The sequence below is a fragment of the Odontesthes bonariensis genome, chromosome 6, assembly GCF_027942865.1.
Source record: "Odontesthes bonariensis isolate fOdoBon6 chromosome 6, fOdoBon6.hap1, whole genome shotgun sequence".
NCBI classification, from domain to species: domain Eukaryota; kingdom Metazoa; phylum Chordata; class Actinopteri; order Atheriniformes; family Atherinopsidae; genus Odontesthes; species Odontesthes bonariensis.
Genome location: NC_134511.1, coordinates 8848819 through 8863363, shown reverse-complemented (window position 1 = coordinate 8863363; position 14545 = coordinate 8848819). Strand labels below are relative to the sequence as shown.

The 14545-nt window shown below is 39.8% G+C and overlaps 1 protein-coding gene across 1 annotated transcript in view; it reads left to right on the top strand.

The window, feature by feature from the left end:
* Positions 1–2541: 2541 nt before the first annotated feature.
* Positions 2542–14545, top strand: part of prkg2 (protein kinase cGMP-dependent 2) — a 32261-nt gene continuing 20257 nt past the window's right edge. Inside the window, exons 1-4 of the mRNA XM_075467245.1 lie at positions 2542–2661; positions 3450–3951; positions 9921–10087; positions 12410–12523. Of these exons, the coding sequence (XP_075323360.1) occupies positions 3458–3951; positions 9921–10087; positions 12410–12523 (775 nt within the window). The 5' untranslated portion in view covers positions 2542–2661; positions 3450–3457. The remainder of the gene's footprint in view (positions 2662–3449; positions 3952–9920; positions 10088–12409; positions 12524–14545) is intronic.

The window sequence follows — 14545 nt, the reverse complement described above, 5'->3', positions numbered from 1 at the left end:
TGGTTCTTTTCTCTGTCCGGTGCTCAGGTTTAGAGGAGATATTTCATGATGCCGACCTGTCCCACTGAAACAACTCCCACCTGGATTTACACATTAAGAGCTGGAACAGGAGCTGGGAAGAGAAAACAAATCAGCTGGCACCACCACCAGTAGTGCAGAGCAGTAAGGAACAGAATGTTCATCACATTTTACCGCAGACATGACCCATGACACACAGCAATGCTTGTAAAAAAAAAAAAATAGCAGCCTCTCAATAATTTAGAGACCTTCAAAAGATTCACAAATCATGTTTTCTTGGAGCTCATGTCTTATTAAGAGGAGCTGAGGCTCCTTCGCTGTGCAGGTGGCGACAGGAGAAAAGGCTGCTGTGCTCTGCTGAATTTCTGCATTTACTGTTATGTTGTAAAGGGGAAAAAAAGAATGCATGAAATAATTTTATCTCTGTATTCAGTGTTGTAAAACATGGCAATATTTTTAACTGCAACTACAAACCAATCTGGAAACTTAAGTGTACAGATGGGACAGAAACAACATAAGAACTATGTTTGGTACTGTTCTGGGTGTGCTGCAGGCTGTAACAGCACGACAAATGAGGCATTGGCATGTACTGAAGTCGGAACAATTACTTCATATCATAACAAACCAAAACACATTTAGCTCAACAGCAACACTTGTTACTCCAGTCTATAATATCAATTATAGTCCATGTTAAAACATAATCTATATGTTAGCCAACAGTAGCAAGAGCCACAAAACCAACTGTGTGTTTCATTATTAATTCAACATTACATAATTAGTACATTATATAACTATTTGGGAATTGGTACAGTGTGCCCTGTACTCAGCTGCAGATGTTGATGGGCCAACTTGTGCAAACAGATGTAGGCTTGCCAAAAAGATAAGAATGAACTTTTCTGAATAAATGCTGATTGGCTGAAAACTGTTTATCAATCATTTTGTTCAGGATAAATGGATACACCCCCCCCCACCCCAAAAAAAGAAAGAAAGATTAAGATCAGAGTTATTCTCATGAATACACACAATTTTTTATCCTCTTTTAACCCTTGGCACCTGTTGAACATTTCTGTTGTCATAGAGACAGATGCCATACACTGGAGCGGTGGGTATCCCAGCCCGGGTGCTTCTTGTAAGCTTTGTGGCCTTGAGAAATAGTTCTCCAGGCTTTCTGAAGGTATTCTAAAGTTTTTTCTTTAGTTGCTTAACACTAACCTATGAATAATTCAAGCTAAAAAGGTGCTTAAAGATGACATTTGTTATGATTTGGCTGATATATGATATATGATATATATATATTTGGATATATATAAAAACTGAATTGAAAAACAAAAGGCACCTAACTCAAGGGATGAACCAGTGTTGCGTTTACACATAACCCAACTTAATAATAGTTTGACAGACATGAAATTTCACGGCTTGTGAGAGCCTTTGCAAGGTTGTAAAGCAGAACAACAGAAAAGGTTAGTGAATAAAAGTGGTTTATTTTGCAAGAGGAATGATGGTCGAACCAGGGGTCACATGTGCTCCAGGTGGATGGTCTGAATCTCTGAGAAGGAGGAGAGGTAAGTTGATTCAAGCTTGGTAATATCTCTGAAGAATTCCAGGTGTTTCCACTGAGATAAGTAAGTTTGCTTCTCCTTACTTGTCTGGTCGGAAGTTTCCTTCTATGGGGGAAGGCACTGGCAGTGGTGAGGAGTGAGCAGGCAGTAAGTTGTGAAGGCGAGTTCTCCAAGATATCACCGCAGGGATGGACACCAGGGAAACAGGCAGGACTGAACCGCTGATAAGAAACAGTTCCACGGAGGAAGGAGGGACAAAACGAAACACAGGTAAGACAATAGTTCAGTTAGGGTTTAAGGTTAAGAGAAAGGGGAAAAGAGAGAGGAAAAAATCCACTGAAATCCATCTACTGTTGGCCCAAGCCTCATCAGAAATGGGCTCCATGGAAGGGTGGCTGTCAAGAAGCCGTTCGGGAAACAGGGAGAAAAGGCTGAGCTGTGCCAAAGGACACAAGAAGTGGACTTAAAATCAGTGGCAGCAGGTCTGATGGAGGGATGAATCCTCCCCAGAGCCCGGACAAAGGACAACAAAAGGCAGCCAACATCCAAAGAAGAGCTTTGGGATGTCCTTCAAGAAGCCTGGAGAACTATTCCTGAAGACTCCTTAAAGAAATGACAAGAAAGCTCGTCTGAGAGGGTTCAGGCTGTGTTGGAGAATAAAGGTGCTCATAACAAACATTGACTTTCAAGCTCGTTAGAATTGTACAAACTCTGTTTTTGTCTTATAGCCTACTGTAGCCTATTTACATTCACGTTGGAGCAGGTTTCGGTAAATCCCTACATGTATCTCCTGTTTTCCTGGCCATATCTATAAAGAAATGAAGAGCGGCTCAAGACTTTTGCACAGGACAATAAATTAATAAATAAATCGAAGCTGACGTAGGTTACTTTTGATCTGCCAGTGTCCGCGCGCGTGAGAACTCGCCACACAGCCGGAGAGGAGAGAGAGAGAGCGCGAGGGGGAAGAGGATGCGACCCGTGCAGGACGCGGATTGTTTCTCTGCAGATGTTCGGATGTCCAAACAGATGATTTCTGCGCTCAAATCGTCCTTTTTCCTCATCTGAAAGCCCCGAAACTGATCAGGTAAGAACATCTGTCCCGAACTTCTAATCTTTAACAGAGGGATGACGAGGCATCGGAAGTTGCAGGTGCAGCTCCTCTTGCACGTTTCACTTTGTACACTCGTGCGAATGAGCTTATAATCAGCTTCACCCCTGAACAGAAACGCTCTTTCGACACAAAGCCTGTTGTTGTTGTGTTTTGTATTCTCTGTAATTCTTATTTTGTGGCCCTCAGTTTGTCAGAGCTGATTGAAGCATCAAAACAAAGTTGAAGAATCGGTTCCACGGTTTAGAAATGATGGCTGTGGTTGGGATTATCAGAGTAAAGTGCTGGGAAAATAGGGTGATTTGACACACACTGTGTCACAGGAATGCGACGAATGAAGTCTACTGTATGTGTGAGTGGGCGACAGCCCCACACAACAGAAACAGGATTGTTCTCAGACATTTTCTCCCATGTTCACACATGTGGAAACACACATGATTCACAGATCAACTTCAGCCTCGTAGCTATTTTTGCTTTGATTCCTGCTATCATTTTATAAGCTTCCTGATTGGCACTTTGTATGGCTGATCCAGTCTGAGTGGACCAAGAGTGACTGTTCATGTAATGTAATACTTCCTGCCCTCTGAATAATAAATGGAGAGGACACAGTCATTGACTATTATATACAGGATTTGCTCCCTGTTTCCTCTCTTTCCTCTCAACATAAGCTCTTTAGTTTTGTCAGGTTATTGTTAGAACCTGCTTTTCTTCAGATCTTTTCAATCATTTCAGAAAATTCATACTTTTAACCTCTCGTCATTCAGGTGATAAAATGGGGAATGGTTCAATGAAATCGAAGCGTTACAAACACACCGACGGCTCTGCTCCAGCTTCCAACGGCCGAGCTCACAAAGATCACCAGGGGGAGTTCAAAAACTCGTCCCTTGATTCCCTGAGGGCCCGAGTGGAGGAGCTGGAGCGAGAAGGCAAGAGGAAAGATGAGGAGCTTTGTGCCAAAGAGCAGCAGATCAGAAGTCTTCAGGAGCAGCTGGCCAAACAGATGCGGGTTCTGTCGGAGCTCAGCGAGGAACTGCAGAACAAGTGCATCCAGCTCAGTAAGCTGCAGGATGTGATGAAGAGCGGACCCCCGTCTGTCAAAGCCGGAGGCAAGAGCAGCCCCAACCTCAGTGTTCGAATCAAGGAAACCCTGAACAGGAGGAGAGGTGCCAAAGCCGGGGTGTCGGCCGAGCCCACATCTAGAACCTACGACTCCAGCGGCCTGCCCAGGTTTTCCTTCGAGAAGGCTCGGGTACCAAAGGATGCAAGGTGAGATGTTAGAAGGCAGCTCGAAACACAACGAACAAGACCAGGCAGATGCCAGTTAAAGGTTTATGATTCCCTCAGGCTCTGTTCGTCACGACCCAGTGGAGGAGAATTGAAATTGGGAGCAGCACAGTGAGTGGGTGGTACGTGAAGGATTGGCGAGAACCAAAGATTTTGTGTTACTGATGCACATAAAATCTGTTAGAAAAACACTATAAGCTAACTATAAGCTGAGATATCCATAATTATGTTATATAATAAACATTATGGCTTGGATAGATCTATTTCTACTTTAGATCCTTCTTTAAAATGTACACAGAATATAGTCCTATAACTAAAGTTTTGTAATCAAACAGTTTCTTTATGGGTTATGTTCTTAAAGGGATAGTTCGCCTCTTTTAGATATGAAGCTGTATGACATCCCATATTAGCAATATCATTTATGAACATTGACTTACCCCCCGCTGCGTCCTGTGAGCTGAGTTCCAGCCTCATTTTGGTGTTGACGAAGGTAGTCCGGTTGGTTGGCTGGGGCTTAAAAAATAAAGCGTTTTGCTTCTCAAAACAATATGCATTCAAAAGAGTAATACATTTACGTCACAAAATGGTTCTCCAGGAAAAAGTCAGACCTCACATCGCTTGGCGCTATTTTCTTTCCCTTCATATCACTGCGTGCTGCCACCTGCCGACAGCCGCACCTGTTACAGTGTTTACATCTCGGAAGCAGGGGACTGCTCAGTCTGCACAGCATTGCATTGATACGAAGGGAGAGAAAATAGCGCCAAGCGATTGTGAGGTCTGACTTTTTCTGGATGAACGATTTTGTGATGCAAATGTATTAAACTTTTGAACGCATATTATTTTGAGAAGCAAATCGGTTTATTTTTGTGGCCCCAGCCAACTAGCCGGACTGCTTTCGTCAACTACAAAACTCGGCTGGAACTCTGCTCACAGGACGCAGCAGGGGGTAAGTCAAATTTACTAAATGATATTGCTAATATGGGATGTCATACAGCTTCATGTCAAAAGAGGCGAACTATCCCTTTAAGGTTCAATAAAAGGGAAAATGGAATCCAGTAAACGTTTGGAGACCACTGTGTCATCAGCATTGTAGGGACAATTTATATTTGTCCCTTCTCCATTACAACAAGTTAATTCCCACTTTCAGAAAGCCAAGTCCATAAAGAAATGGTTGTCTCAGTTTGGTATGAAAAAACTTGTGACGCCTGCACAGATCTCTGAGTACACTCCTTCCTAAATAAATCAAGTTTTTTACACAATAAAAAAAAGCTTCAGCCTTCCACTCATAATATTGAATTTCTCCTCTTACTTCTTTGATCCTAATGTAGATGTTAAGGCAGCATGCCTCAAAAAAGGACACAAGGTAACTGAAATTATGAAGATAAAGAGAGTTTGCCATGAAGTAAAAAGTGGTTCAAATTGGCAGCAAATTCAGAAAACAAGTCAAACATTGTAGCTCATTCAAGTATATGTATTAAGTTGATTTATCTTATTATCACACAACTCACCTTTAAGGTAAACTAAAGAATTCCCTCAGTTTCCTACATGAGACCTGCTGCCCCCTTGTGGCTGGGAGCGGGCATGGAAATCAGTGCTGCTGAACAACAGTTGATGTAGTTGAGGAAAAATGGGGAAGCATAAGTAGATATCAATCCTATCTAGCAACTGTGAGATGTAAGACAAACAATATGGCCCCATGTCATAACTTACAGGTCTAAAAGCAACACTAAAGAATTTTGTGAACCTTAAAACTTCGTGCTTCTGCTTCGCCGACCTTTTATTGTTCACATATCTGGTCCTGAAGCTGCCCTGAAGCTGCTGGAGGCCGAATTACAGCAGTTCACAATTTTGGTTCACAGCCTTGCAACACGCTGTTTTGCTCCACACTAACATACCTTTGCCACGATAAAGTTAAAAAAGACACTTTCGCCATCACAAATAATGTTACAGAAAAATAAAACCAGATCCAGACACCCAAGACAAAAGAAAAGAAAGAAAAAACGGATTAAGTGTACGAACAAGACACGGGACAAGAGTAAACGTCAGATTTGATTTTTCTGTTTTAGAGAGTTCAGAGAAAAAACAGGATGATGGATGAATGGATGCTGACTTACCTTTGTTGTTGCTATCAGTAGTTGATTGAGTAATTATTAGCTCTCCTGTTTATTTAGTGTTGTGTCACATTTTCTTTGCTTCGCTCGGTCAGGAAAGTTGCAGACATGCAGGTTTGCAGTCATGAAAGGAATATGATCATGGTCATCAGGGGAGATTGAAGCTGAGGTTGATTCCTGCCATGAGGCTAACTTAATATGTTTAAATATTCCAGACATTTCCTTTAGTGCTCTGTATAAAAACTAATGGGACAACATAACCGCAGCGTGTTCATGTCCTTGCATAATTGACCAGAGGTTGAAATATAAGTTATAACTCTATTGTTATCATTTCTGCTACACAGATGAAGCCTTTTCACCCCCCGTTTCAAATAAGTTCATCTTACGTGAAAATATTTGTTCCGTTTTAGAAAATCTCACCACAATCTTGGAAGCTTGCAGCCACCTAGGTTCTCAGTTTGCTTGCAATACACAACACTGTCATATATACAAAGCATTACAATTATGTTGTATTGATTTCACACATACTCCACATTCAAATGATCTATTACAGATAAATGAAAGTTTTTTGTTTTGTTTTGTTTTTTGTTTGTTTAATCTTTTGCAAGTGCGTTGTTCACATATATCACAGCATATAAAAATGTCCTGTAACCCTACAGAGTCGCACAGATGCTCTAGTGTTACTTTCAAGTTCAATCGTTTCATTTTTAGGCGATCTACTGCCAAAAGTACAATAAGATATATCTACCTACGTAGATACAATAAGTTTTCTTTAGGGTAGAATCATGTGGAACTGTTGTCCACCTGCTTGTCGTTCTGCCGACCGTCCTCCACCCAAAAACAACTCTCTGGGTTGTTTGTTGATGGAGACAGCCACAACCTGTCCATCGAAAGAATATGCAGCCTTGAATGGTAGTGAGGGCAACAGCATGTCAAGGGCAATTTTGGTGTCCATCAATTTAATGGCGGTGTAGTAAAAAGAATGTATTTTACCCCGAACCATGATGCTTTTCTGACTTGAACCAAGTAGTTTTTTGTGTTTTGAACCTCAGTAATGCCATCGTTTTCTTTCCTTCTTCTTTTATTCATTTATTTGTTTTCTGAATCAAACTAAAATTCTGGCATTCTGGAGGCTGAACAGTGAGCTGTGTGTTACATTGATTTTTCATTTTAGTGATTATTTGTGAAAAAAAACACATCTATTTTGTAATCTGAAAAGAATATCAATAACAGTCTTTTGTCTGCACTGTAAATTTGGAGCTAGAGAGCTGCTCGTTGCCTTAGCATGGAGAGATAAGTGCGCAGACATTCTTTATAATCAGACACACTATGTCTTAAAATTCGTGCACACAACAAACTCAGCTGGAAAACAAACACATCGAGAGACTATTAGATGAGTGCAACAAGTCTTATTTGATTTTCTAACATGAAAGCCACCTTCTGTCCAGTGTTCTTTGGGCTGTGCAACCTTAATTAAGTGTTCTGCACGCTGTCCTCTTTTTAATGTGATCCTCATGTTTAAAACATGTGTAGCTAATAATCCCAACATGGATTTTGTAAGGAAAACTAATGTAAATGAGGCAGTTCAGAACCCTCATGCAGACTGGCCCTTTGAAACACAACACTCGTCCCCTGAATGACAGTAACATGTTGCAGAGTAATGACACAACAAGAGAGGCGGAGAGAACGAGAGCTAAGTAAAGGATTTGGTCTCCTCGGCTCTGCTTTAATGAAGCCCCGAATTGATCATTTATTACCCCTCGGTTAGGTGGGTAAACAGGCCACTCACTACATGCATCACACACCTCTCAGAGCTGTAACTCAGTGTTGTGAGCTATAGTTAAACTGTGGCTCTTAACCTTTTCGGTTAACACACCCATGAAGGAAGTGATGTGATCTCTCACCGCAGCTGTTCAGATGCACGTCAGTGAAGTTTGACAGCTCATGGTGATTTTATGTTTTCGCGGGTTCACTTGTTTCTCAGTTGGAAAGGAACCCAAAGGCTGCAAATAGTCATCATTTCACAGGAAACAAAATTTATCATGCAGGCTGAACATGATAATATCTGCATGTCTGCATATGTTTTTTGATAGAATGTTCAGACATGATGTGGGGCAAAAAGATTTGAATACAGAGCTGTGAAAGTCATGAGCTTTCTCTCATATCTTAATATACACCTAAGGAAACAGGAAATAGGTGCAGAAATATATTGAAACATGCACAGAAATGAATGGAAATACAGCATATAGAACCGTTCTCTGTCAACAGGATCCCACACCGCTTTAATGATGTTGAGGTCCGGGCTCTGGGGAGGATTCATCCCTCCATCAGACCTGCTGCCACTGATTTTCAGTCCACTTCTTGAGTCATTTGGCACAGCTCAGCCTTTTCTCCCTGTTTTCCCTTCCTTAAGAACGGCTTCTTGACAGCCACCCTTCCATGGAGACCATTTCTGATGAGGCTTCAGTGAACAGTAGATGGATCAACCAGGTTCTGTGTCAGGTCTTAGTTGGATTTTCTTCCTATTCCTTAAGGACATCACTTTCATACTGGCTGCTTGGAAGAATAATATAAAGAAAGGAGGGTTGGCTCAAGACTTTTGCACAGTGCCGTATCCTTCATTGGATGCATAATTACTATACGACCTAGAGGACAGAGTGAATCATCGACCTTTTTGAATGCATTTCAGGAAATGAGAAACTACCAATAGGAATTTAAAAAAACACTCTTTTCAGCTTTTGGGCTGAAAATGTACATTACATTACATAACTTACATACATAGTGCAAAATTTATCACAAAAACACTTATCAAACCTTTTTACACGGGGACTGCAAGAACAGGAAGTGCTACAACATTTATTTGCATTTGCTAAAATCATGTGTAAGTGTACACTGTTAAAATTCTTTACTGAGTAAATCACTCTTTTAGATCGTTTTTTTTTCATGTGTGCATATTCAGATTTTTTTTGTCTTTTATTGTCAGATACACAGAACAACAGAGTCGGACTGGGCACTGAAATTCTTAGGACAGGACACGGTACAGCAACTACCATAACAGGACATAACATGCCGTAACATGACATGACATAAGTACTCTGACAATAACAATAAATAGGCAATATAGATACTGCAAAATATACATTTATGCTAATTACTAGAGCTATACTGAACATAATAATACACATGATAGCCTATGCTAATCTAAGACCTATACTAACCTAACATGAATAGACATGAATGATAGAAGAACAGAACAGATATAGGAAACACGGAAAGAATATTAGAGAGAAATAAAGGAATACTAAAGAGAAATATAAAGAAAAGATAAAAGAAAGGCAAAGAAGTAGCAAAAAAGAGAGCAAGCTGGGGGTTATGATGGAATCAGAAAATATTTAATTCGCTTAATAAGAATTAGCTACAGCTTTTATATACTATATGGTTTATTATTATAAATTATAAGAAAATATTGATATCATATAGATTATATTATATAAGTAATTTTTTTTATTTCATTAAATATATTTCAGGTAAATGTAGGAGAGTAACGGTCGTTGCAGTACTGGTACTTACAGTTAGTACAGTACTTATTACTACTCCTAGTTAGCTTTGCCTAAGATGGACTGAGATGAGCTCGAGTCGAAACTGAAGAAATGTTTTTTTTTGCAGGTTTTTAAATCTCTGGTTTTCTAAAAGAACAACAACAGCTGACGCTTCCAAATCATAAATATAGTGTCTTCCTTGTAATTTCTGGGACTGAGGTCATCCCTCAAACCCTTCGTCGAACAACAACACAGTAAAAGTCCACTCTGTAATCCTTCCTGTGTTGCTGATCTGTGACAGAGTAAAGAAGCTGCTGACAGACGCCCTGAACAAGAACCAGTACCTGAAGAGGCTGGAGCTGCAGCAGATCAAAGACATGGTGGAGTGCATGTACGAGCGCACCTACCAGCAGGGAGAGTACGTAATCAAGCAGGGAGAGCCTGGAAACCATCTGTTTGTGCTGGCAGGTAGGTTCCCTCCTGTTTCATCTTAGTCTTCTTTGTCTGAGATTTAATTTGGAGAAAAAAACAAAGTCTGAAACTGAACTTCTCCTTTCTCACAGCAGCTGCTTCAATTACTGAAGATTATTTTTTGTGGTTAAAAACATTGTATTTAAGTATCACATGACACAGTGTGAAGCCAAAGCTGCAAGTGAAGCCCAGATACTGTGAATAAAATGCAGATGGAGCCAGAAGGTCTGAACAGTGAAGCCAAGGCAAAAGAGCCTTCTTTCAAATGACCAGCAGGGGGCGACTCTTACAGTAGAAAACAGGGCACAAAGATTAACCAAACAACGCAAGCTGGATAAGCTCTTGAACGAATAAGGTTTTGCTGCATATTTTAAAAGGGGACAAAGCAAGATTTCCCAGTCAATGCCAAAGTAATCGTAAGAGTCGGCCTATAGTCACCGTTATTATTCCAGCAAACGCCGGTGGTGCGCCAAAGGAGCCGAGTAAACACATTATGAACACTGTGGCCCATCTGCCAGGTGGTCCGCTCAGATCGAGGAATGAAAGTGTCGCACAAGCCCACTGTCCCTGTCAGATTTCCTATAAGCAACACTTACACACTGTGCAATGCAACATCAGATATAATGCCTGGCAATTATAAAGTCCAGCAGTCGTCAGTAGGCAGATCTGAACACTCACCTGGCGACACGTCATGATGACTTGTTGTTACAGCTAGCACCATTAGAACAACAGTAACACAAGATAAAGGCAGCCATTGAAGTTTGCGTGTAGATAAAGGGATGCGTGTGGACATTTGGTGTCATGATGGGATTTGGATGACTTCATTCACAGCTGAAGACTTTTTGTTCTGCACACTGAAAAAAACAACTCGTAAGATTTACTTAAAAAACCCTTTGTAAGTATTTGCACTCAAATGATTTAAGTAATATTTAATGCTGCAGTATCAAGTAACACTCACTTGCCAGTATCAAGTAAATTTTACTTACCATAAAACATAACAGTTTTGAAGATATTAAGTAACATTTACTTAATTACATCTAAGTTTTAAGTTATATTTATTTAAACGAATTAAGTAAAGTCTACTCGTTTTTCATAGGTAGGAACATCATTTTACTCTAAAATTTCAAGTAAATTTTATATATCTGTAGTATTTGCTGTTATGAAGTAACTTAGTAGATTTTAACGATACACTTTCAGAGTAAAGTTTATGTAGTATTTCTAGGTTTATGTACATACAACTATTAAACATTTAAATTGTATGAGGAAACCTAAGTAAAACTTACTCTTCCCCCATAATTCATGTATTACGTTAATAAAATGTTTAATTTTACTTAAGAAGCTCTAGTTCTTACTGAATCTTAAAAATACAAGGTAGAAATTATGACATTATCTCAAACTAAGCTTTGTTCCTAACTTTCAATCAAAAAAGTGACTATTTCAGATGTTTACGAGGATTTATTTTTAACTTTATTACTCCGTGTGCTTTCCAAATTGTGCAGCTTACGTTGTAATTGATGAAAAAAAACGTACTTATTACTTACCTATTGTTTGAGAGTAACTTCTTTCTGTAGCATTTTGAAATGAGATCATATGGTTTTTATGTGCTCTTTGGCCCTCTTGGCCTCGTACAGCTTTTCTGGCAACGGACCAATCGAATCAAGACAGCAGCTCTGCAAAAATAAAGCTTTCGACGGGTTCCACTGCTCTACACAGGTCCATGCCATCCAAACTTTTGCAGATCTTCGTGCTGTTTTGAAAGCTCGACTAGCCTACATTGGAAGAATGTAGATTATAATTATGTTGGTGGAAGAAACGTATTCTTGGCAGGTATAAACTGAATGCATTCCTCTGATTTACCAGCTCTTGGCAGGAGAGAGAAAAGTTAAATCTGAACAATAACACATTTATACAATCACACACATACACAGTGTTATTAAGTAGATGGAGCCTAACAAGGTTTATCATTTACTTCTAAACCAGTAGAAGGTTATTTTTTGGGTTTTATATACTGGTTTGTCCCCAAGCTTCATCGCCAGTTCTCTCAAAGTAACCAGGCACCCGATTTTTTTTCAAATGACCACATGACCTAGAGTAGTGACTGGTTTGCTGCCAGAGTGGCTAGTGGTGAAATTTGCCATTCACACACAAACTGGCCAAGTTAAAATGTAACATACACTTGATATTTAACAGATATTTTCTTCTCAGGTTCTGTCTGAAACATTCTGAATGATATTCCCCTAATATGTCTGTTGCCTGAATTTTTGTTTTTGTCCTCAATGTGAGGAAAAAGTTTTGATTGCCCTTGTTTAATATTCTCAGACGGGAAGCTGGATGTGTTTCAGCATAGCAAACTGCTCACATCGATTGCAGTGTGGACCACATTTGGGGAATTAGCCATCCTCTACAACTGCACGCGGACAGCATCAGTGCGAGGTAAAGACTTCAACATTTCCACAGTAAACACTGAAAGATCAAATTGATTTGTGAAACTTAAGGGGCCATCATCATGAAACATAATACGCCCGGCAGGGTATGAATATGTGACGTCACAGACATGCTCAAACGTCATTTAACACAAGTCCAATAAGTCTAAGTCTCCTAGTCCTTCCCTTTGTCATTGCCCTCATCCCAGTGAACCCAGGCTGTGCGTTCACATGACTTATAGTGCATTTCAGAAGTTTAAGGAGTCACACATCATGAGTGGTGCAAGCCAAACTCCCCTGCAGGATGCAACACAGAGCCCGGAGGCAAAGTGAAACAAAATGTGAAAGTATATGTTGCTATTAATCAGAGATGGGGACTCGAGTCACTGTGACTTGGACTCAAGTCGACTCGAGTTGCTGTTTTGAGGATTTGTGACTTGACTTGACAAAAAATAAAAGACTCGAGACTCGACTCGGACTTGGAAGTTAAAGACTCGGCACTTGACTTGACTTGAGACACAATGACTTGAATGACTTGAGTGTTAAGCATCTAGCATAACTTCGAACTTTGTTCGTCATTTGAAGATCCATTCTGACCAGTAAGTGCTTGTCAAATTAGCTAATATTATCCTGTTAGCCTAGTCGGTAGTTAGCTAACGTTAGCTTGATATGATACGGGGTGGACAGGCTGGACACATTGGCCAATGATGTTTACTGACAGTTACTTATATCTTGTCTTTTCACTTTATTTAGATCAGATTCTGCAGGTAAAATTGCAATAATAAGGTGACTTGACTTTGACTTGACTTGCCCAAGAAAAAATTACTTGGGACTTACTTGAGACTTGAAAGCTAAGACTTGAGACTTGCACATGTGTGACTTGGTCCCAACTCTGCTATTAACTGATATAAATGTATTAAGAGGACAGTGCCCCATTCTTTTCAGTGCAAGTTTCAGCTCCTGTGTTTTCAACTGCCCAGGCCAACAATATTACTCATTTGGCTCTTTCAGACTCGAAAGGGAAATTTTGGTTATTTTGAAATGGGACTGTGTGAAGTACTAAGGTCCGAGCAGTCAGTCAGCACAGTTACATTTACAATCGAGTCAAGTTACGGTTACAGACTGGCCATTTAACTGGACCACCATTCTCGTCCCAGTATACAGTGTCACAGTATTGAGCAAAATCAATTCTTGACTGAAGTATGTCTGGCGCTGTGTGAGAAAATGTTCGATTTTCTGCTTTTTCTAATTTTCGCTTTGGGAGATCATAGTAAATGTAAATATTGATTAATTCACCGCACAGATGTTGTCTTTAAGTTACTTGAATGTTGGTTTTGTCGGATGACTCTGGGGTTATAAAATCCAGATTTTCAGAGAGTAAGTGTTGAAATGCTTTAAGTGACCTCGTGTTGACACATAGTCTTATTGGGCTGATTCTCAATTTCTGAAATGTTTAGTCACCTGACAAAAGAAACTCAATAATATGAGAATGAGAGAAGCTTTATTGGGAATTCAGCTGTACTAACATTAACTAACACTGGGTGTGTTAGTCTGGTTTTGAGTCAGTCTGGCTAACATGCTTAGATGCGTTTCAAAAGTCCAGTTTTGGTTGGACGAACACAATTTTTTTTTCATAATAATGTGCTTAGTGTCTTACCTGCACAAGTCAGCGGTCAGAGGACTCAATTTGAAGAATCAGGTAGGACTTCTGACAGGGAAACCAAGGATTTCGGTATTGTTCTGCTGTCATCGTATACATGGTGGCTGTGATTAATCACATTTCTCTGTGTATTTAGTCATGATTAATCACAAATTAATCACTTCAGTGAAAACACACTATTACAGTCAGTGCTGTAGTTAGGTATTCCACTATCAGCTGACATGGAATGCAATCTAGTAACAAATTAACTTCTTTTTTTTTTTTTATCCTTTAACAAAAACAGTGACAAATGTGAGTTTGTTTTAAACAGGTTTTAATGCCTTGACTTTGAGCCCCCTGACAATTAATGAAGGTTTTTATCTCAATTTGTAA